General features: G+C 43.7%; 1 protein-coding gene across 1 annotated transcript; it reads right to left on the reverse strand.

The window, feature by feature from the left end:
* Nucleotides 1-682: 682 nt before the first annotated feature.
* Nucleotides 683-19,648, reverse strand: LOC142255740 (formyl peptide receptor 2-like). The gene is made up of 2 exons (XM_075327195.1): nt 19,590-19,648; nt 683-1,655 (listed from the first exon to the last, which is right to left on the reverse strand). Exons 1-2 carry the CDS (start codon nt 19,646-19,648, stop codon nt 683-685), a joined length of 1,032 nt encoding a protein of 343 aa, XP_075183310.1.
* Nucleotides 19,649-21,010: the final 1,362 nt, after the last annotated feature.

Here is a 21,010-nt window from a genome sequence, read left to right on the forward strand (position 1 = left end):
GCTGATAGTCCTACTGAATAGACTGTTAGAATTTGTATTATGGCAAGAAAAAAGCATCTAAGTAAATAAAAACAACTGGCCATCATTACTTTAAGAGATGAAGGTCAGTCAGTCCGAAAAATTGGGAAAACTTTGAAAGTGTCCCCAAGTGCAGTGGCAAAACCATCAAACGCTACAAAGAAACTGGCTCACATGAGGACCGCCCCAGGAAAGGAAGACCAAGAGTCACCTCTGCTGCGGAGGATAAGTTTATAAGAGAGTGATGAGGTGCTTCGCCAGATGACCTGGCCTCCACAGTCACCAGACCTGAACCCAATCGAGATGGTTTGGGGTGAGCTGGAACGCAGAGGGAACGAAAAAGGGCCAACAAGTGCTAAGCATCTCTGGGAACTCCTTCAAGACTATTGGAAGACCATTTCCGGTGACTACCTCTTGAAGTTCATCAAGAGAATGCCAGAGTGTGCAAAGCAGTAATTAAAGCAAAAGGTGGCTACTTTGAAGAACCTAGAAAACAAGACATATTTTCAGTTGTTTCAAACTTTTTTGTTAAGTATTTCATTCCACATGTGTTAATTCATAGTGTTGATGCCTTCAATGTGAATCTACAATTTTCAGAGTCATGAAAATAAAGAAAACTCTTTGAATGAGAAGGTGTGTCCAAACTTCTGGTTGGTACTGTATATTACACATCAGTAGAGCGAATATTTTCTCCTTCTCTGCACAAGTCATTAGGATGTTCACTTAAGGCTCTTTCTACCCTGGCGGGGATGGATCTGAAGAAACCTTGTCGGAAACCTGGTCCCATAAATACATAAATGATTGGATTCATGCAGCTGTTAAGAAAAGCCAGAGGGGTAATAATAATGTTTAGAATATGGTATAGAGGTAAAGGTACATAATAATACCAGGCAATCAATGGCCAGATGTAATATGGAAACCAGCAGATGAAGAAACACGATATAACAGCGGTGATGATCCTGGAGGATCTCTGAGATCTCTGGGATCTCTTACTTTTTCTAATCTTGTAGAAAATGGTGACATAAGAGGTGACGATGATGAGGAAAGGGATCACACACATTATAAATAGTCTGATCAGCTGCATGGTGTGAAGTAACTCTTTGTTATAATGAATTATATCATCGTTATATCGACACCATTCACCTAAATCACTTACACCGTACCTATATATGTGATACATTAAACCCGCTACAATGAGGCTCAGCCCCCAGATGATCGCTGCAGAGATTCTCACCACATTACAGGTTCTATGAACTTTGGCCCAGAATGGCCACATGACGGACACCCAGCGGTCAATACTCATGGCCGTCAGGAGGAGAACACTGGTGGTCATGTTTATATTAAACAGAAACATGTTCACTATGCAATATGCAATATCCAGGCCATTTGAGTAAAGTACAGACCAGTCAGTAATTCTCAGAGGCAGAGAAGCACAGCACAGGAAGTCCGCGATGGCCAGGTGGAGGAACCACACGGCACTGACTGTCTTCTTCATCCTGAATCCAGCAATCCAGATGACTAATCCATTACCGATAATCCCGAGAGCAAAAACAATGCCGTATAATGTCTTTGTTGTCTCATGTATAAGGTTATCATAATAATAATAATAATAATAGTCATAGTAATCGTCAAATGACCTGAGGAGACAGGATAGGGTAGATATTAGGAAAGGTAACAATTTATGTTTTCATAAATGTCTGCCTTGCAGGAGCGACCTCGGCCGTGGCGGGGGGTAGAAGAGGATATGCCCCGCGGGCTAGTCTTCTAGTAACTGTTCGGGGCTGCACGTCCTCCAGGTGCCTCAGCCGCACTTGTGCCATGAATACAATCCCTTCTGGTCTGATCACAATCTGTAATGTGCGGCTGTCCTGTGACCGCAGGGGATGTAATACAAGGCACAGTGATGCTGAAGCAGTCGGCGGCCCTGCCCCTGCCCCAGAGGAGCTAACACTACATTACCGCTAAGCAGAGAAAAGACAGTATGCACAAAGGATCAGGAGCAACACAATAAATGATACTTTATCAACAAGAAGCAATAAACTGATAATACATTATAAACAATTAAAAAAATGCACAAAGAATACCAGAAACCCATTAAAGGGACACCCAGAATAACCTTAATCCTCAATGAACCAGGGAAAGGCTTATATATAAAATAAGGGATGTAGAGAATGCTAATTTACAATGGCAATTCAGTATGAAAATGACAATAAAATACAATTCAGCCACAATATGCTGTAGATGTTATAATAAAGGAGGGAATGTAAAACACTTGTATGGAAAGAGGTTACTACAATAATAGAGTGTCCGAATACAGTATAATCTCACAGATCAGAAAGTTATCATCAGTATGTGTGTTCAGTCATAAAGGTGATAGGTATAAAGTGTGGTAACACCTGGATTAGGAAAAGAATCACTGTATAATTTCAGTAAAGACACTCAAAACCTAGAAGAGTGCGACTACACCATGGAAGAAAGACATGGGGGTGGGCAGCACACCAAATCAAAGGCAGAAGAGGAGACCAAGGAAGTTTGACCTAAAGCCTGGAGGACTATAATAGGGAGAAGAGTCATCCCTCGTAGATCGCCACCTGCAGTGAGGTTTTTTCAAATGGTAGGAAGAAGGTTTGTGGTCAGAGAACACTTTCTTATATGTACAAATAGCAAAGACATTAATTTTACAAGGTATGTAATATAGGTATCCATACTCAGATATACAAAGCAGTTAGCTCACTAGTGTGAGTGTGTGACATGAAGGATACTTCATGATTAGAAATAAGAAAACCTCCCGCAGTTCAGTTCACCAAACCGAATAAGGGGTGCGCTTGTTTAAGATTGATCCGATCTTCGAACCCTTGTCGAACCTTTCTGAACCCAATTGGATTCACTAAGGCCATGTGCCCACGGGAGCTCGTACCTGCGGATATATTCGCAGGTATGGCCGCATGTTTCCCGCAGCTGCCCGCCGGCATCCGCAGCTATTTTTAGCTGCGAGTTTCCAGCGGAATAGCTGCGGGAAACATGCGGACTTTCACGCGATTTACCTGCGGACGTCCCGGCCTCTATCTCCATAGTGGAGGGCCGGGATCTCCGCAAGTAAATCCGCATGAATAATTGACATGCAGTTAGGTGCAGCTGAGGGATCTCCGCAGGAGATTCCGCAGCCGCACTTTCCGCAGCGTGGACACAGACACTCCCCATGTCCCGTACATGCTAGAACCTGCGGATTTATCTGGAAAATCCAGATAAATCCGCAGGTTTTCCGTGGCAAACTCCGCAGCAAAAAGCTCCCGTGAGCACATGGCCTAAGAAGCCAAATGTAGGGCACAGAAAATACCTGGGGGTTCCCGCCAAAACAGCAAAAATATATTTTACAGTCCAGCACCTTTGTTTTGGCATAGCTATTAGCTTCCTAGGCTATTTACAGAAGAAATATAGAGGTGGATGAGAGAGAGGTGTAGGGCTGGTGGTCCCAAACTCCTGCTAGTACAGACAAAATACAACTTGGAGGCCTATGTAGTGGTCTCACCATTAAAAATCCTTCTAGGGACACAGCGGTACAGTAGCATCAATTGCTCTCCTCTTCATTTTGGCGTTAAAAGAGCAGTGAGGTATAGTCCATGCAACACAGGCTGTGAGCCGGCATTTTAATTTAAAAAAGTGAGCACACAGTGACTGTCCCTTCTGAAGCAGCACATCCAGGAAATAATTCTGCCACAAAAATTTCAGTGCATCCAGGATGATCCATGCAGTGCATACATGATGTCGCCCAGCTGTAGTGCCACCACTAGGTTTGCACCCTAATCGCGCATGGCCTTCTCTAGCTCCAGGTAGGGATGATTGAATACAAAAATATCCAACTTCGTGAATATCCGACGAATAGGTCACCGCTAGAGTTGAGTGCGGTTCGTGGTTCGAGGTTCTCCAGTTCGGGTCTCGAGTGATTTTTGGGGCTGTTCGAGATCGAACTAGAATTCGAGCTTTTTGCTAAAAGCTCGATAGTTCTAGATACGTTCGAGAACGGTTCTAGCAGCAAAAAGCAGGGCTTTTTACAGCTACAGTGAGCAGGAGCCATCGCTGGCAGCCTGCCAGAAGCTGGTAACCAAGATAAACATCGGGTATCCAAGCAAAGCGCTTTGGTTAGTAACCCGATGTTTATCTTAGTTACGTGCAGGAAGCCCACACTTTCCCGCTCAGCTCGCTCCGCCCCCTCCTGCCCGCGGCATGTACACATACATACACACACACAAACCCCCTTACCTGCGGTGATGAAGTCCCGCCATCCCGACCTCAGCGCTGTCACTTTCCTCCATGGCCGCCGCTTGTCACATCACCTCTCGCTTCCGACCCGAGACTGACTAGCGGTGACGTCACGGACCTCTCGCGATACTTGAGGGGAAGGCGCCGGTCATTGAACTCAGTGACAGGGGCTATCGGCAGTGCTGGAGATCAGCGCAGGTAATGTACCTCGCTGACAGCAGCACTTGTCACCCCCCTGCAGTGACCTGGGCTGACCCATTGATGTTAGCTCAGGTCACTGCATTGCTCTCCCAGCCAATGGGGAACATCCTGCTCTTCATTGACTGGGACAGTGTGGATCGTCATGGCAACCCCTTGGATTACAGCAGACCTGGATTTGTTTTTCAATCTAATAAATTGGTTAAAGAGGGAATGTTTTGGGGAGTGTTTTTTCAAATAAAAATGTGTTTGTCGTCTATTTTTTTTTATTACTGACTGGGTTGGTGATGTCGGGTATCTGATAGACGCCTGACCTCACCAACCCCAGGGCTTGATGCCAGGTGACATTACACATCTGGTATTAACCCCATATATTACCCCGTTTGCCACCGCACCAGGGCGCGGGATGAGCTGGGGCGAAGCACCAGGATTGGCGCATCTAATGGATGCGCCACTTCTGGGGCGGCTGCGGCCTGCTATTTTTAGGCTGGGGAGATTCCAATAACCATGGACCTCCCTAGTCTGAGAATATCAGGCCCCAGCTGTCTGCTTTACCTTGGCTGGTGATCCAATTTTGGGGGACCCCTACGTGTTTTTTTTTTTAATTATTTATTTAATTTAAAATAACAGCGTGGGGTGCCCTCAGTTTTGGATTACCAGCCAAGGTGAGGTTGCCAGCTGTGGTCTGCAGGCTGCAGCCGTCTGCTTTACCCTAGCTGGCTACAAAACTAGGGGGAACCCTACGTCATTTTTTTTTCATTTTTTTGGCTAAATACAAAGCTAAGCACCCCTTAGTGCCAAATGAAAGGTACCAAAGGGTGTTCCACTTTTTCTCGATTTTTTTCTCCACTTTTTCTCCATTTTTTTCTCCACTTATTCTCCACTTTTTCTCCTCTTATTCTCCACTTTTTCTCCACTTTTTCTCCTCTTATTCTCCACTTTTTCTCCACTTTTTCTCCTCTTAATCTCCACTTTTTCTCCACTTTTTCTCCACTTTTTTCTCCACTTTTTCTCCTCTTATGCTCCACTTTTTCTCCACTTTTTCTCCTCTTAATCTCCACTTTTTCTCCACTTTTTCTCCACTTTTTTTCCACTTTTTTCTCCACTTTTTCTCCTCTTATGCTCCACTTTTTCTCCACTTTTTCTCCTCTTATGCTCCACTTTTTCTCCACTTTTTCTCCACTTTTTCTCCTCTTATGCTACACTTTTTCTCCACTTTTTCTCCTCTTATGCTCCACTTTTTCTCCACTTTTTCTCCACTTTTTCTCCAATTTTTCTCCTCTTATGCTCCACTTTTTCTCCACTTTTTCTCCACTTTTTCTCCTCTTATGCTCCACTTTTTCTCCACTTTTTCTCCACTTTTTTCTCCACTTTTTCTCCTCTTATGCTCCACTTTTTCTCCACTTTTTCTCCACTTTTTCTCCACTTTTTCTCCTCTTATGCTCCACTTTTTCTCCACTTTTTCTCCTCTTAATCTCCACTTTTTCTCCACTTTTTCTCCACTTTTTTCTCCACTTTTTTCTCCACTTTTTCTCCACTTTTTCTCCTCTTATGCTCCACTTTTTCTCCACTTTTTCTCCACTTTTTCTCCACTTTTTCTCCTCTTATGCTCCACTTTTTCTCCACTTTTTCTCCACTTTTTCTCCTCTTATGCTCCACTTTTTCTCCACTTTTTCTCCACTTTTTTCTCCACTTTTTCTCCTCTTATGCTCCACTTTTTCTCCACTTTTTCTCCACTTTTTCTCCTCTTATGCTCCACTTTTTCTCCACTTTTTCTCCTCTTATGCTCCACTTTTTCTCCAATTTTTCTCCACTTTTTCTCCACTTTTTCTCCACTTTTTCTCCTCTTATGCTCCACTTTTTCTCCACTTTTTCTCCACTTTTTCTCCTCTTATGCTCCACTTTTTCTCCACTTTTTCTCCACTTTTTTCTCCACTTTTTCTCCTCTTATGCTCCATTTTTTCTCCACTTTTTCTCCACTTTTTCTCCACTTTTTCTCCTCTTATGCTCCACTTTTTCTCCACTTTTTCTCCTCTTATGCTCAACTTTTTCTCCACTTTTTCTCCACTTTTTCTCCGATTTTTCTCCACTTTTTCTCCACTTTTTTCTACACTTTTTTCTCCACTTTTTCTCCACTTTTTCTCCTCTTATGCTCCACTTTTTCTCCACTTTTTCTCCACTTTTTCTCCGTTCTTTTTCTATGGTCGGTCTACCCATTAGCTCTGCCATGCATACTGTAGCTCTACACCTACTGCACATGTTACTTTATGATTGACATCTCTTTCGTACCAGAGCTGTCTAAGCCTACTCTGACCCCATATTTGTCATTACTATATTGTCCTTGTACTGTATTATGACATTTGTATCATGTGTTTCATTTCTTGCTGTGTTGCAATTTTTTTGCTGCATCCCAATTGTACCTCTACATTGTTCGAGTTTATGTTATTGTTCTCTCACTCTTATGTGATACTGATTATTGTCATTTTTCATGATTACATGCAGATAAGTCCAATCTGACGAAGGCTCAGGCCGAAACGTCATTTGTAACTTGTTTTGGACAAAAACATATATGCTTATGAAAAAAAAATTTTCTTAATACGGACCAATAAAGAGTGATTTTGCATTACTATCCATTGTGACTTACTGACTTAGTCTGGGAGATATAGAGTGCCGAGGTTACTCACTAATTTTATCTATTATTACCTCTGAGCACCTATATACCAGTGAGCAGAGCTTCCTCTACAGTAGTTCTCCTGATTAGGCAAGCCCTTACCTCATGAGCAGGGCATTGCAGCTTTGGTAGCAACCATTACGACATGGACTCTGCTGCTGTGGACCCGGGGAGAGTGAGTGCAGATTCATTGCACCCACACTCCTCACATGAAGGGTCCGCACTCCTAGAAAATGGGGGATACGTTCCCTGAGTGTCTCCCCCCCATATTGTAGACGGTCCAGAGTCGTCGTGGGACCCCTTTATTTTTTTTCTTACAATAAATTGGTGAAAGAGGAAATGTTTTGGGGACTGTTTTTTCAAATAAATTTCTTTTGTCGATTTTTTGTTTTTGTTAGTACTGACAGTTTATGATGTTGGGTATCTAATAGACGCCATGACATCACAAACTGCTGGGCTTGATCTCAGGTGACTTTACAGCTAGTATCAACCCGATTTATTACCCCGTTTGCCACTGCACCAGGGCACGGGATGAGCTGGGGTGAAGCGCCAGGATTGGCGCATCTAGTGGATGCGCCACGTCTGGGGTGCCTGCGGCCTGCTATTTTTAGGCTGTGAAGGCCCAATAACTATGGACCTTCCCACCCTGAGAATACCAGACCACAGCTGTCCGCTTTACCTTGGCTGGTGATCCAATTTGGGGGGGACCCTACTTTTATTGTGTAATTATTAATATTTATAAAATAATTATAAAAAAGAGCCTGAGGGGACCTCCACATTGGATACCCAACCACGGTAAAGCTGCCAGCTGTGGTTTTCAGGCTACAGCCGTCTGCTTTACCCTAGCTGGCTATCAAAAATGGGGGGACCCAACGTAATTTTTTTTTTTTAACTATTTTTTAAATAGAAAAAATTAATGGGCTTCCCTGTATTTTGATTGACAACCAAGGTAACGGCAGGCAGATGGGGGTGGCAACCCATAGCTGTCTGCTTTATCTGCGCTGAGAATCAAAAATACCGCGTAGCGCTACGTCATTTTTTTAAAGATTTATTTTTACAGCACTGTGATGTCCAGCAATCAAAATACAGGGAAGCCCATTTTATTTTTAGTTATTTAAATAAATAATTAAAAAAAATATATATGGGCTCCCGCTGCATTTTTAGTATTGCTAGCTAAGGGTAATCCAAGCAGCTACTGGCTGCTAACCCCCACTGCTTGGTGTTACCTTCACTGGCAATGGAAAATCCAGGGAAGCATTTTTTATTTTTTTTGCCAAAAAACTACAAAAAAAGGACGTGAGCTTCGCCATATTTTTGTATGCTAGCCAGGTATAGCAGGCAGGTGCTGGAAGAGTTGGATACAGCGCCAGAAGATGGCGCTTCTATGAAAATGCCATTTTCTGAGGTGGCTGCAGACTGCAATTCGCAGCAGTGGGGCCCAGAAAGCTCAGGCCAACCGGTGGTGTGGATTCCAATCCCCAGCTGCCTAATTGTACCTGGCTGGACACAAAAATGGGGCAAAGCCTACGTCATTTGTTTTCTAATTATTTCATGAAATTCATGAAATAATAAAAAAAGGGCTTCCCTTTATTTTTGGTTCCCAGCCGGGTACAAATAGGCAACTGGGGGTTGGGGGCAGCCGTACCTGCCTGCTGTACCTGGCTAGCATACAAAAATATGGCGAAGCCCACATAATTTTTTCAGGGGGCAAAAAACTTCTGCATACAGTCCTGGATGGAGTATGCTGAGCCTTGTAGTTCTGCAGCTGCTGTCTGTCTGTATGGAGAAGAGCAGACAGCAGCTGCAGAACTACAAGGCTCAGCATACTCCATCCAGGACTGTATGCAGAGGTTTTTTGCCCACCAAAAAAATGACGTGGGCTTCGCCATATTTTTGTATGCTAGCCAGGTACAGCTGGCAGCCACGGGCTGCCTCCAACCCCCAGTTGCCTATTTGTACCCGGCTGGGAACCAAAAATATAGGGAAGCCCGTTATTTTTAATTATTTCACTTATTTCATGAAATAATTAAAAAACAAATGACGTGGGCTTCGCCCTATTTTTGTGTCCAGCCGGGTACAACTAGGCAGCTGGGGATTGGAATCCGCAGCACAGGTTAGCCCGAGGTTTGTGGGCGCCTCTGCTGCGGATTTCAGTCCGCAGCCGTCCCAGAAAATGGCGCTCTCATAGAAGCGCCATCATCTGGCGCTGTCTCCAACTCTTCCAACAGCCCTGGAGCCGGGTGGCTTGTTGGGTAATCATGAGTTAATACTGGCTTTGTTTTACCAGCCAGTATTAAGCCAGAGATTCTTAATGTCAGGCACGTTTGACCCGGCCATTAAGAATCTCCAATAAAGGGTTAAAAAAAAGACACCACACAGAGAAAAAATACTTTAATAGAAATAAATACACAGACACATTAGAGACTCCATCTTTATTACCCCCTGTCAGCCCTCCACGATCCTGCTCTTCTGTCTTCTTTCTTTCTAGTGTAGTAGTAGTGACGATTGTAGTGAGGATGAGATTCACCAGCTCATCACTTGGGGCTGGGGAACCTCCATCCTCACTACAATCCTCACTAGTGTAGTAGTAGTAGTAGTGACGATTGTAGTGAGGATGAGATTCACCAGCTCATCACTTGGGGCTGGGGAACCTCCATCCTCACTACAATGCTCACTACAATTGGGAAGCAGCGTACAGCCTTCACTCCGTGAGTGATCAGTGCTGGCTGCTAGCGGTAACGCTGACAGACGCGTTACCATAGCAACTGTGCTCTCGGAGCCGCGGTTAGCGGTGACGTCACCGCTAACTGCGTTGCTATGGCAACGGTGATCTCCGTTAATGACCGGCTGTGTCAGCCGGTCCCTAACGGAACGGGGAGTCGACCGTGTGCTAGAGCATGTCGCCGGTACATGGCGATACACATATGTGCACCGTGTACCGGAGAGATGCACTCGCAGGTCCTACATGACGTGTCATAGTCATGTGACCAGTCTGTAGCCAATGAGATAATAGCCACGTGACTGGTCACATGGCTATTTTGACGTCACGATAGGTCCTGCTTCTCTGCTGGCAGTGCAGGTCACCGGGAGGATTCAGCGATCATCGGATGGAATAGCGGCAGGAGACAGAGTGCAGAAGGGATCGCGAGGACCGGTAAGTGTTATGGCAATGTTTATTAACTGTTTGTGTACATTTATAATGCATTTTTATGTGTTTGTGATTGCCTCCCATTATAGCCTATACGTTCGAGTTCGGTTCGTCGAACGTTCGACGAGCCGAACTCGAACGGGACCCACGTTCGGCGAACCGGCCTCGAGCCGAACCGGGACCAGTTCGCTCATCTCTAGTCACCGCTATTCGACTATTCGCAAATATTCGACGCGCAATGTAAGTATATGGGAAACCAGAATAATTTCAAGTTGGACCTAACGGCGAGCTGTGGTCACTAAGGAAAAGGCCAAAATGGATGTGAAAAGGCAGAATCTCTCTCTCTCTCCCTCCCTCTCCATTTCTCCTCCATGATGCTGGAAGCCGGAGCAGCGGGGACTATAAATGTATCATTTCCACAAGCTACGGCAACGTGTATATTGATGACGCTGTGCAGTCAAGCCAATCACAGTAACACCACAACAAAGATGGCTGCATCATTACTGTGAGAGCAAGCAACATCAGATGTGTTCATTGGCTGGAAAACAGACGCCAGGAAGTCAGAAATGAAACTGAAAGTATCGGAGCAGATGTTATTTTATTCGTCAGATACCAAATGGCGCAAATAGCCTGTTATCCGTCGTTTACCGAATAGTGGCGAATACATTTGCTCATCCCTAGCTCCAGGTTCTGTGGAGCCATACATTTATCAAAGTCAGTCAACAAAGTACCGAGAGATGTCCATCCAACACACAGGCCTGTGGTACGTCATTATAAATAGAAAAAGAAAGACATGCTACAGTGATTGGATTAGGCCTCTTGCTCACAGAATCCTAGCAGTACCCACAAGGAATAGGTTTCACACCCATTTTGGAGTCTGGACATTAAAAATACTTTCAGGGACATAGTGGTACAATATTATCAATTGCCCCCTTCTACATGCTACAGTAACCGGTCTACAGCTTTTGGTTATAGAATCAAAGCACTACCCACAAGACCTAATTTACACACCCATTTTGTATCCTCGACATTAAAACATCCTTACAGGGACACAGCGGTACAATAGCAACCACCAGCCAAGGTAAAGCGGACAACTGTGGTCTGGTATTATCAGACTAGGGAGATCCATGGTTATTGGACCATACCAAGCCTAAAAATAGCAGGCTGCAGCTGCCCAAAAAGTGGCACATCTATTAGATGTGCCAATCCTGATGTTTCACCTCCAGCTCAACCGTTGCCCTGGTGCAGTGGCAAACAGGGTAATATATGGGGTTGATACCAGGCATTAGTGATGTCACGGCATCTATCAGATACCCGACATCACTAACTCAGTCAGCATTAAATAATATAGAACAAAAAAAAATATTTTTAAAAATACTCCCCAAAACATTCCCTCTTTCACCAATTTATTGAAAAGAAAAACATTTCCGGGTCTGGCATAATCCAATAAGTGAGTATGACGATCCATACCATACTCACTGTCTAATTCAGTGAAGAACAAAATGTTCCCCATTGGCTGGGAGAGCAGTGCAGTGACCTGAGCTAACATTATTAGGTCAGGCCAGGTCACTGCAGGGCATAACGAGCGCTGATGTCATGAATAGAGATGAGCCACCCCCCTAGTGTTCAAGTTCGGTTCAGTTCATCGAACGGGGGCTCTGTTCAATGAACGTTCGACAAACTCCTTCGAACCCCATTAAAAACAATGGCAGGTAAACAAAAACACATACAAACACATTATACATATACACATACAGTTAATAAACATTGCCATTACACTTACAGGTCCCCGTGACGCGTCCTGCACGCTGTCTCCCGCTGATTTTTCTTCCGATCATCGCTGCGCCCTCCCGGTAACCAGCACTGTTTATAGGACCTTCCGTGACGTGTGACCAGTCACGTGTCTATTATCTCATTGGCTACAGACTGGTCACATGGCTAGATGTCATCCTAGGTCCTGTCAGTGCATCTCTCCGGTAAGTGGTGCTCGTTTGAGCAGCTCCGTGTACCGGTGAGATGCTCTGGCACATGGTCGACTCCCCGTCCATGCATGTCGGCGCTCTTTACAGAGTCAGCCCACATGCAAGGACTGGATGCCACAGCCGGTGAATAACGGAGATCACCGTTGCTAAAGTAATCCACCTGTCAGCGGTGACATCACCGCTTACAGCCAGCGGCCTCTGCTCACTCACAGAGTGATTAGATTGCATTGGAGCAGCTGTGTCTTCGTCTCATGCAGTGCTGTCTGATAAAGCAGAGCTGCATGGGATGAAAGAGAAAGAAAACAGAAGACCAGGATCGTGGAGGGTTGAGAGGAAGTAATAAACATGGAGTCTCTAATGTGTCTGTGTATTTATTTCTATTAACCCCTTCACGACCTTTGACGGATCTATTCGTCATGGATCGTATGAGGTTAAGCTCCGCCCCCTTCCGAGGGCAGGATGCAGCGATTGGCGCACATATCAGCTGTTTTCAACAGCTGATATGTGTGTCTGCATGTTAGGAGTGGAATCGCATTCGTAACATTAACCCCTTACATCTCGCTGCCAAAGTCTGGCAGCGAGATGTAAATACACGCGGTCAGGATTTTCACTTACCGCCACCCTCACCGGAAGTCACGTGAGTGATCACGTGATTTCCGGTGGTTGCCATGGTAGCTCAGGGTCATGTGATGATGCCTGCAGCTATGACAAGTCACTTTCGTTTTCACACGGCCCGGAGGACAGTGAAGCAGGAAGTGACCGTATCTGCTGTTTACAGCTGTATAGCTGTGATCAGCAGATAGATCAGAGCGATCAGATTGTTGATCGCTATAGCCCCCTAGGGGGACTAGTAAAATAAAAAAAAAAGTTTTAAAAAGTAAAAAAAACAAAAAAACCCCTAAAAGTTCAAATCATCCCCCTTTCACCCCATTGCAAATGAAAAGGGTTAAAAAAAATAAATATACACATATTTGGTATCGCCGCGTTCAGAAATGCCCGATCTATCAAAACATAAAATCAATTAATCTGATTGGTAAACTGTGTAGTGGCAAAAAAATTCCAAACGCCAAATTACATTTTTTGGTCGCCGCAAGTTTTACGCAAAATGCAATAACAGTCGATCAAAACGTGGCATCTGCGCAAAAATGGTACCATTAGAAACATCAGCTTGAGATGCAAAAAATAAGCTGCTAGTGAGCCATAGATCACAAAAAATGAGAACGCTGCGGGTTTTGGAATATGGCGCAAAACGTACGCCACTTTTATTGGACAAACTTGTGAATGTATTTTAACCCCTTAAGTACAAGTAAACCTATACATATTTGGTGTTTACAAACTCGCACCGACCTGAGACATTACACCCACCCATCAGTTTTACTATATAGTGAACACGGTGAATAAAACATCCCAAAAACTATTGTGCCATTACACTTTTTTGCAGTTTCTCCACACTTGGAATTTTTTTGCTGTTTTCCAGTACACCATATGGTAAAACTTATGGTTTCATTTAAAAGTACAACTCCTCCAGCAAAAAACAAGCCCTCATATGGCAAGAGTGATTGAAAAATAAAAAAGTTACGGCTCTCGGAAAAAGAGGAGCAAAAAACAAAAATGCAAAAACGGAAAGTGCCCGGGGGCTAAGGGGGTTAAAGTATTTTTTCTCTGTGTGGTGTCTTTTTTTAACCCTTTATTGGAGATTCTTAATGGCCGGGTCAAACTTGCCTGACATTAAGAATCTCTGGCTTAATACTAGCTAGTAAAACAAAGCTGGTATTAACCCATTATTACCCAGCGAGCCACCTGGCTTCAGGGCAGCTGGAAGGGTTGGATACAGCGCCAGATGATGGCGCTTCTATGAAAGCGCCATTTTTTGGGTGGGCTGCGGACTGCAATTCACAGCAGAGGGGCCCAGAAAGCTCGGGCCAACCTGTGCTGCGGATTCCAATCCCCAGCTGCCTAGTTTTACCTGGCTGGACACAAAAATGGGGTGAAGCCCATGTAATTTTTTTTTAAATTATTTCATGAAATTCATGAAATAATTAAAAAAGGGCTTCCCTATATTTTTAGTTTCCAGCATGGTACAAATAGGCAGCTGGGGGTTAGGGGCAGCCGTACCTGCCTAACATACAAAAATATGGCAAAGCCCACGTCATTTTTTTGGTGGGCAAAAGACTAATGCATACAGTCCTTGATGGAGTATGCTGAGCCTTGTAGTTCTGCAGATCCTGTCTGCTCTCCTGCATACACTAGTGAATGGAGCATGCTGAGCCTTGTAGTTCTGCAGCTGCTGTCTGCTCTCCTGCATACACTAGTGAGCAGAGCATGCTGAGCCATGTAGTTCTGCTCCTCCTGTCTCTTCCTCCAACATAAAGTCCTGGATTGAGGATGCTGAGTCTTATAGTTCTGCAGCTGCTGTCTGCTCTCCTCCATACAGACAGACAGCAGACAGCAGCTTCAGAACTACAAGGCTCAGCATACTCCATCCAGGACTGTATGCAGGAGTTTTTTGCACCCCAAAATATTACGTGGGCTTCGCCATGTTTTTGTATGCTAGCCAGGTACAGCAGGCAGCTACAGGCTGCCCCCAACCCCCAGCTGCCTATTTGTACCCGGCTGTGAACCAAAAATTTCATGAAATAATTTTAAAAAAAAATGACGTGGGCTTAGCTCAATTTTTGTGTCCAGCCAGGTATAACTAGGCCACTGGGGATTGGAATCCGCAGCACAGGGTGCCCAAGCTTTCTGGGCACCCCTGCTGTGAATTGCAGTCCGCAGCCGCCCCAGTAAATGGCGCTGTCATAGAAGCACCATCTTCTGGCGCTATATCCACCCGTCTCCAGCTGCCCTAGTGACGGGTAGCTTGCTGGGTAATAATGGGGTTAGGGCTAGCTGTATATTATCAACTGGCCCTAAGCTCGAAATTCATGGTGGCACACCAATATTAGACATGGCCACAACGATTTTCTAGTACCAATAAAAAGAACCAAAACACACAGAAAAATATTTTTATTGTAAATAAAACACAACACAATTAGTGACTCCATCTTTATTGAAATAAATAACCCCCCCCCCCGCAGTAATCCTGGGTCAAGGGTTCTGCGCCATCCAATCCGGATCTAATATCATCTGATCGGTTTGCTGGAAGGCAAAGCGATCAGATGATGTGTCAGGTTCAAGGGCTTGAATCACATGACTTAGCAGCTGATTGTATAAACGGCTTTTATACAACCAGCTGATGCATCAGTGCAAAAAAAAAACAAAAAACAAACCACACATTTCTGTGAAGACTCCTGTCTCCTGATAGTTTAGCCGGTTGAGTGGTAAAAAGCCGGCCTCACGGCTTGACTTATAGTGTCAGCTGATTCTGTCAGGTGACTGCATCAGCTGCTCATTGCCAGGTCTGAGAGAGAGAAAAGAGAGAGAAAATAGAGAGAAAAGAAAGAGAAAAGAGAGGGAAAAGAGAAGAGAGAGAGGGAGAGAGAGGAGAGAGAAGAGAGAGGGAGAGAGAGTGCATAGAGAGAGAGAAGAGAGAGAGAAGAAAGAGAAAGAGAGGAGAGAGAAGAGAGAGAAGAGGAGAGAAGAGAGAGAGAAGAGAGAGGAGAGGGAGAGAAGAGAGAGGAGAGAGAGGAGAGAGATGAGAGAGTGGAGAGAGCAATGCAGCCTCATTCCGTGAAGTGCTCCGATTTTAGAGGTGTGTACCGTGGCTCACAGCTGATTTCTGGCTCCTCCCCTCAGTGCATAATTAAATTAAATTATAATTATAAATAAATAATAATTATAATTTAAAATTAAAAATAAATTAATTTCTTTACCGGGACGGCCGGGACTCGAACTCGTGAACTAATTCTCCTTAGGCAAAAGATCTAACTGTCTCTAATGAAAAGCATAGGAAGATTTGGTAATCTTGACCTCTATTTTGCACTTGAGAATCCAGAAGTGGATTATTCAGCTACAAAGAGGAGAGAGAGAGGGAACAAGAGAGAAAAAGAAAGAAAAAGAGAGAGCGAAAAAGAGAGAGAGAAAAAGAGAAAGAAAGAGAGAAAATAAGGGAGGGAGAGGGAGAAAGAGAGAAAAAGAGAGAGAAAGAGAGAGAAAGAGAAAAAAAGAGAAATAGAGAAAAAGAGAGAAAAAGAGAGAGAGAGAAAGAGAGAGAAAGAGAGAAAAAGAGGGGAAAAGAGAGGAAAAGAGAGAGAGTGAAAAAGAGAGAATAAGAGAGAGAGAAAAAGAGAGAGAGAGAAAAAGAGTGAGAGAGAGAAAAAAGAGAGAGAAAGAGAAAAAGAGAGAAAAAGAAAGAAAAAGAGAGAGAAAGAGAGAAAAAGAGAGAAAAAGAGAGAAAAGAAAGAAAAAGAGAGAAAGAGAGAGAAATAGAGAAAAAGAGAGAAAAAGGGTGAGAGAGAAAAAGAGAGAGAAAGAGAGAGGGGGAGAAAGAGAGAAAAAGAGAGAAAGAAAGAGAAAGAGAAAAAGAGAGAAAAATAAAGAAAAAGAGAGAAAAAGAGAGAAAAAGAGAGAAAAGAAAGAAAAAGAGAGAAAGAGAGAGAAATAGAGAAAAAGAGAGAAAAAGGGTGAGAGAGAAAAAGAGAGAGAGAGAGGGGGAGAAAGAGAGAAAAAGAGGGAAAAAGAGAGAGAGAGAGAGAGAAAGAGAGAGAAAAAGAGAGAGATAAAAAGAGAGAGAGGGAGAAAGAGAATGAAAGAGAGAAAAAGAGAGAGAGAAAGAGAGATAAAGAGAAAGAAAGACAAAAAAAGAGAGAAAAAAAGAGAAAAAGAGAGAAAGAGAGAGAAAGAGAGAAAAAGAGAGAAAAAAAGAGAACAAGAGAGAGAGAGAAAAAGAGAGAAAAAGAGAGAAAAAGAGAGAAAAAGAGACAGAAAGGGAAAAAGAGAGAGGCAGATAAGAGAGAGAAGAGAGAGAAGAGAGAGGAGAGAGAAGAGGGAGAGAAGAGAGAGAGGAGAGAGAGAAAAGAGAGAGAGAAGAGAGAGGAGAGAGCAATGCAGTTCCATTCTGTGAACTGCTCCGATTTTAGAGGTGTGTCCCACGGGTCACAGCTGATGTCCAGCTCCTCCCCTCAGTGCATAATTAAATTAAATAAAATTATAATTATAAATAAATAATAAATATAATTTAAAATTAAAAATAAATTAAATTGAATTCTTTACCAGGAGGGCAGGGACTTGAACGCATGACGTCATGCTCCTTAGGCAGTAGCTCTAACCATTGATCCACTGCCTCTAATGAGAAGCATATGAAGATTTGGTTATCTTGACCTCTGCATTGCAGAGTGAAGTCTCCGGTGACAGCACGGCTCACTTCAAGTGCTGCGTTTGAGAGGACATGGAGCGCTCGTGTTCTACGGTGCTTCTTGTCATCTTCATGTAGCAGAGCTGACAGTGTAATGTGGATTACTTTGGACCTGGATTGTTGTTTGGGGATTAATAAAGAGGTAAATGAGGGTTTTTTTGTCTTTTACTCCAAATAAAGAATTTTTTGTTGTGTGTGTTTATTTACTTTCACTTACAGGTTAATCATGGAAGGTATCTCGGGGAGATGCCTGTCATGATTAACAGTAGAAAAGTGGTTTTCAGCTCACCTGTCATCCGACGCCATGGGAATCCTCGGGGTGCACAGAGTCCTCCGGCCAGTCCACGCCGGTGAAGCAATAGAAGTGAGGAAGGATGTGGACTCGGCACAATATCCTTAAAAATCACTTGAATCCTTTATTGAAAAATGTCATTAAAAATCAGCCAACAAACGCATTGCACCAAGCGTGATCCTGTATCACGCTTGGTGCAATGCGTTTGTTGGCTGATTTTTAATGACATTTTTCAATAAGGGATTCAAGTGATTTTTAAGGATATTGTGCTTAGTCCACATCCTTCCTCACTTCTATTGCTGTCATGATTGACCCCGTTATTACCCCGATTTCCACTGCACCAGGGAAATTCAGGATGAACTGGGTAGATTCCCGGGACTGCTGCATCTATTGGATGCGGCAATTCCGGGCGGCTGCTGGGTGATATTGTTAGGGTAATGGGCTCCCCATAATGTGGTGCTCTCCATCCTGACAATACCAGCCTCCAGCCATGTGGCTTTATCCTGGCTGGTATCAAATTTGGGGGAGACCGCAGTTTTTGTTTTTTTTTAATTATTTATTTATTTATTTTACTGCACGATATAGACCCGCCCGCCAGCGGCTGTGATTGGTTGCAGTGAGACAGCTGTCTGTTATCGTGGGGGCGTGTCTGACTGCAACCAATCATGGAGCGCCGGTGGGCGGGGAAACCAGGGAATACCTGATTGAATAATGAAGCGGCAGCCATTTTCAAACGAGGAAAAGCCGCCGGAGATTTGTGACAGCCATGCAGTGAGGCACCCGTGATCGGTGAGTAGGAAAGAGAGGGGGATTGTGCTGGGGACGCAGGACGCATTCAGATACGCAACGTGCACACATACTTACTGTGAAAATCCACGCTTTTGGTGATCGAAACGTTCTCGAACGGTAACTCGAACTGCCGAGCTTTAAGTAAATTGTTCGAGTTCGTCGAACGACTCGAACACCCCCCAAAATCACTCAAACTCGTTCAACTTGAAGATCGCTCAACTCTAGTCATGAACTCGTGAGGTCATCGCTTGTCACTGAGTTCCATGGCCGCCTCATTCTCACGTGAACTGCCCCGTGAGCCCATGACATCACCACTAGTCACAGTCTCGGTCGTCCGCGAGACTTGATGTGAGAACACTGCATCATGGAAGTCAGTGACGAGCGCTGACGTCCAGCAGGGATGTCACAAGCTCAGCGGAGATCATAAGAGCAGGTATTGAGCTAACCTCTTAATGTTGGTGATCGTGCGACATAAACTGCAGGGGCACTGATACAATAGAACCTCACGGAAGTTCTTCCGTGTGGTTTCAAAGGATCCCAGATACCATAGTCAGAAATGCATGCAGGATTCTCTCCCCATTCAGTTTCATCACTTTCCCATCCATTTCAGCCTTTTCCTTAGGCTTCAGACTTCTCTATTTGGTCCAGCAGAAAATTATTTGCATTTCCCATTGATTTGCATTGTACTTGCTTTTCGAAACAAATACACGAATGTTATAAAGTACGCGTTATGAGTATAGTGAATACGAATATTACAGTACGCGCTGATCTCTAGTTAACCTGAGTTTCCATCATTGTGGTAGGAATAATGGCGCTGCAGGTGGAGCTGATTTATCCCTATGAATATTGATGTAATTGGGGCGGAGGCTCGGATATAGATGTGAATGGAGTTTGCACTAATATCTCAGAGAAATGAAGAATTAGGAATATATACTTACTGGTCATAGTATTTCCGAGTTAGATTATATGAGGTCAGATTATCATCATCAGGGTCCATTCTGAGGATTCACCTACAAGAATCATAAATAATAATAATAATAATAATAATAATAATAATAATAATAATTATTATTATTATTATAAAATGCAACATGTAATATAATCATCATGTCAATGAAACAGAAGTTGAGTCATTTTATTAAAGATTCACTGCAGCGTTTCTGCAATTCTTTTTATTTTATTTCCCCAGAGCATATTACATTACTTACCAGTCTCCGTCTTTTGCTGTTTCCAACTTTCCTTGTCTTGTTCTGAGTCTCATAGACTAACACTGAAAAAGTGACCACCGCTCCGCTCCAGAAGACGCTGAGTGATCCGGCAGGGCAGAACTGTGGTCACATGATGGTGGAGTAGACTGGAGCAGCGCTAGAAACGGCAGAGGATGACGACTGGTAAGCATTGTAATACTTTAATCACATTTATCTCCACCTTATACAGTATTATGGGGAAATTATAAAGGCGGCTGGAGGAAGATGAGCGGCACGCTGTATAGTTCTTGGTGACAGCATCCAGAAATATTACTACTGTCAAAGTACGGAAAATGTATAGAATTTTAACATTTTATTATTTTATGTGGCAGAGCAGGGACAATTTGCCGCAAATCTACCTATATCTTGAGCCATGAACATGTCTAATAAAAAAGATAGATCCCACCACTGATGAAGAAGACGTCATTATTATCTGCTGTGCAATGACTTACTAGTTATATCATTATCACTCATATCACCCAAACCCATCAGCTCAATATCTACCTGGAGGCGCCCGAAAGGGAATCTGTCGGCACAATCCTCTCCACACACTGATTATAGGGTCGTGTTCCTCTCTGAAAACAATGAAAAGATACAACATAACATATAAACTGTAAGAAAATAAATCCAATAAGGAACACAATCTAATACAGTGCTGGCCAAAAGTATTGGCACCCCTGCAATTCTGTCAGATAATACTCAGTTTCTTCCTGAAAATGATTGCAATCACACATTCTTTGGTATTATTAACTTAATTTATTTTGCATGCAATGAAAAAACACAAAAGAGAATGAAACAAAAATCAAATCATTGATCATTTCACACAAAACTCCAAAAATGGGCCAGACAAAAGTATTGGCACCATTAGGGGCACTTTGCACACTACGACATCGCAGCTGCGATGTCGGTGGGGTCAAATTGAAAGTGACGCACATCCAGAATCGCATGCGACATCGTAGTGTGTAAAGCCTAGATGATACGATTAGCGAGCGCAAAAGCGTCGTAATCGTATCATCGGTGTAACGTCAGCGTAATACATAATTACGCTGACGCGACGGTCCGATGTTGTTCCTCACTCCTGCGGCAGCACACATCACTGTGTGTGAAGTCGC

The sequence above is a fragment of the Anomaloglossus baeobatrachus genome, chromosome 11, assembly GCF_048569485.1.
Source record: "Anomaloglossus baeobatrachus isolate aAnoBae1 chromosome 11, aAnoBae1.hap1, whole genome shotgun sequence".
NCBI classification, from domain to species: domain Eukaryota; kingdom Metazoa; phylum Chordata; class Amphibia; order Anura; family Aromobatidae; genus Anomaloglossus; species Anomaloglossus baeobatrachus.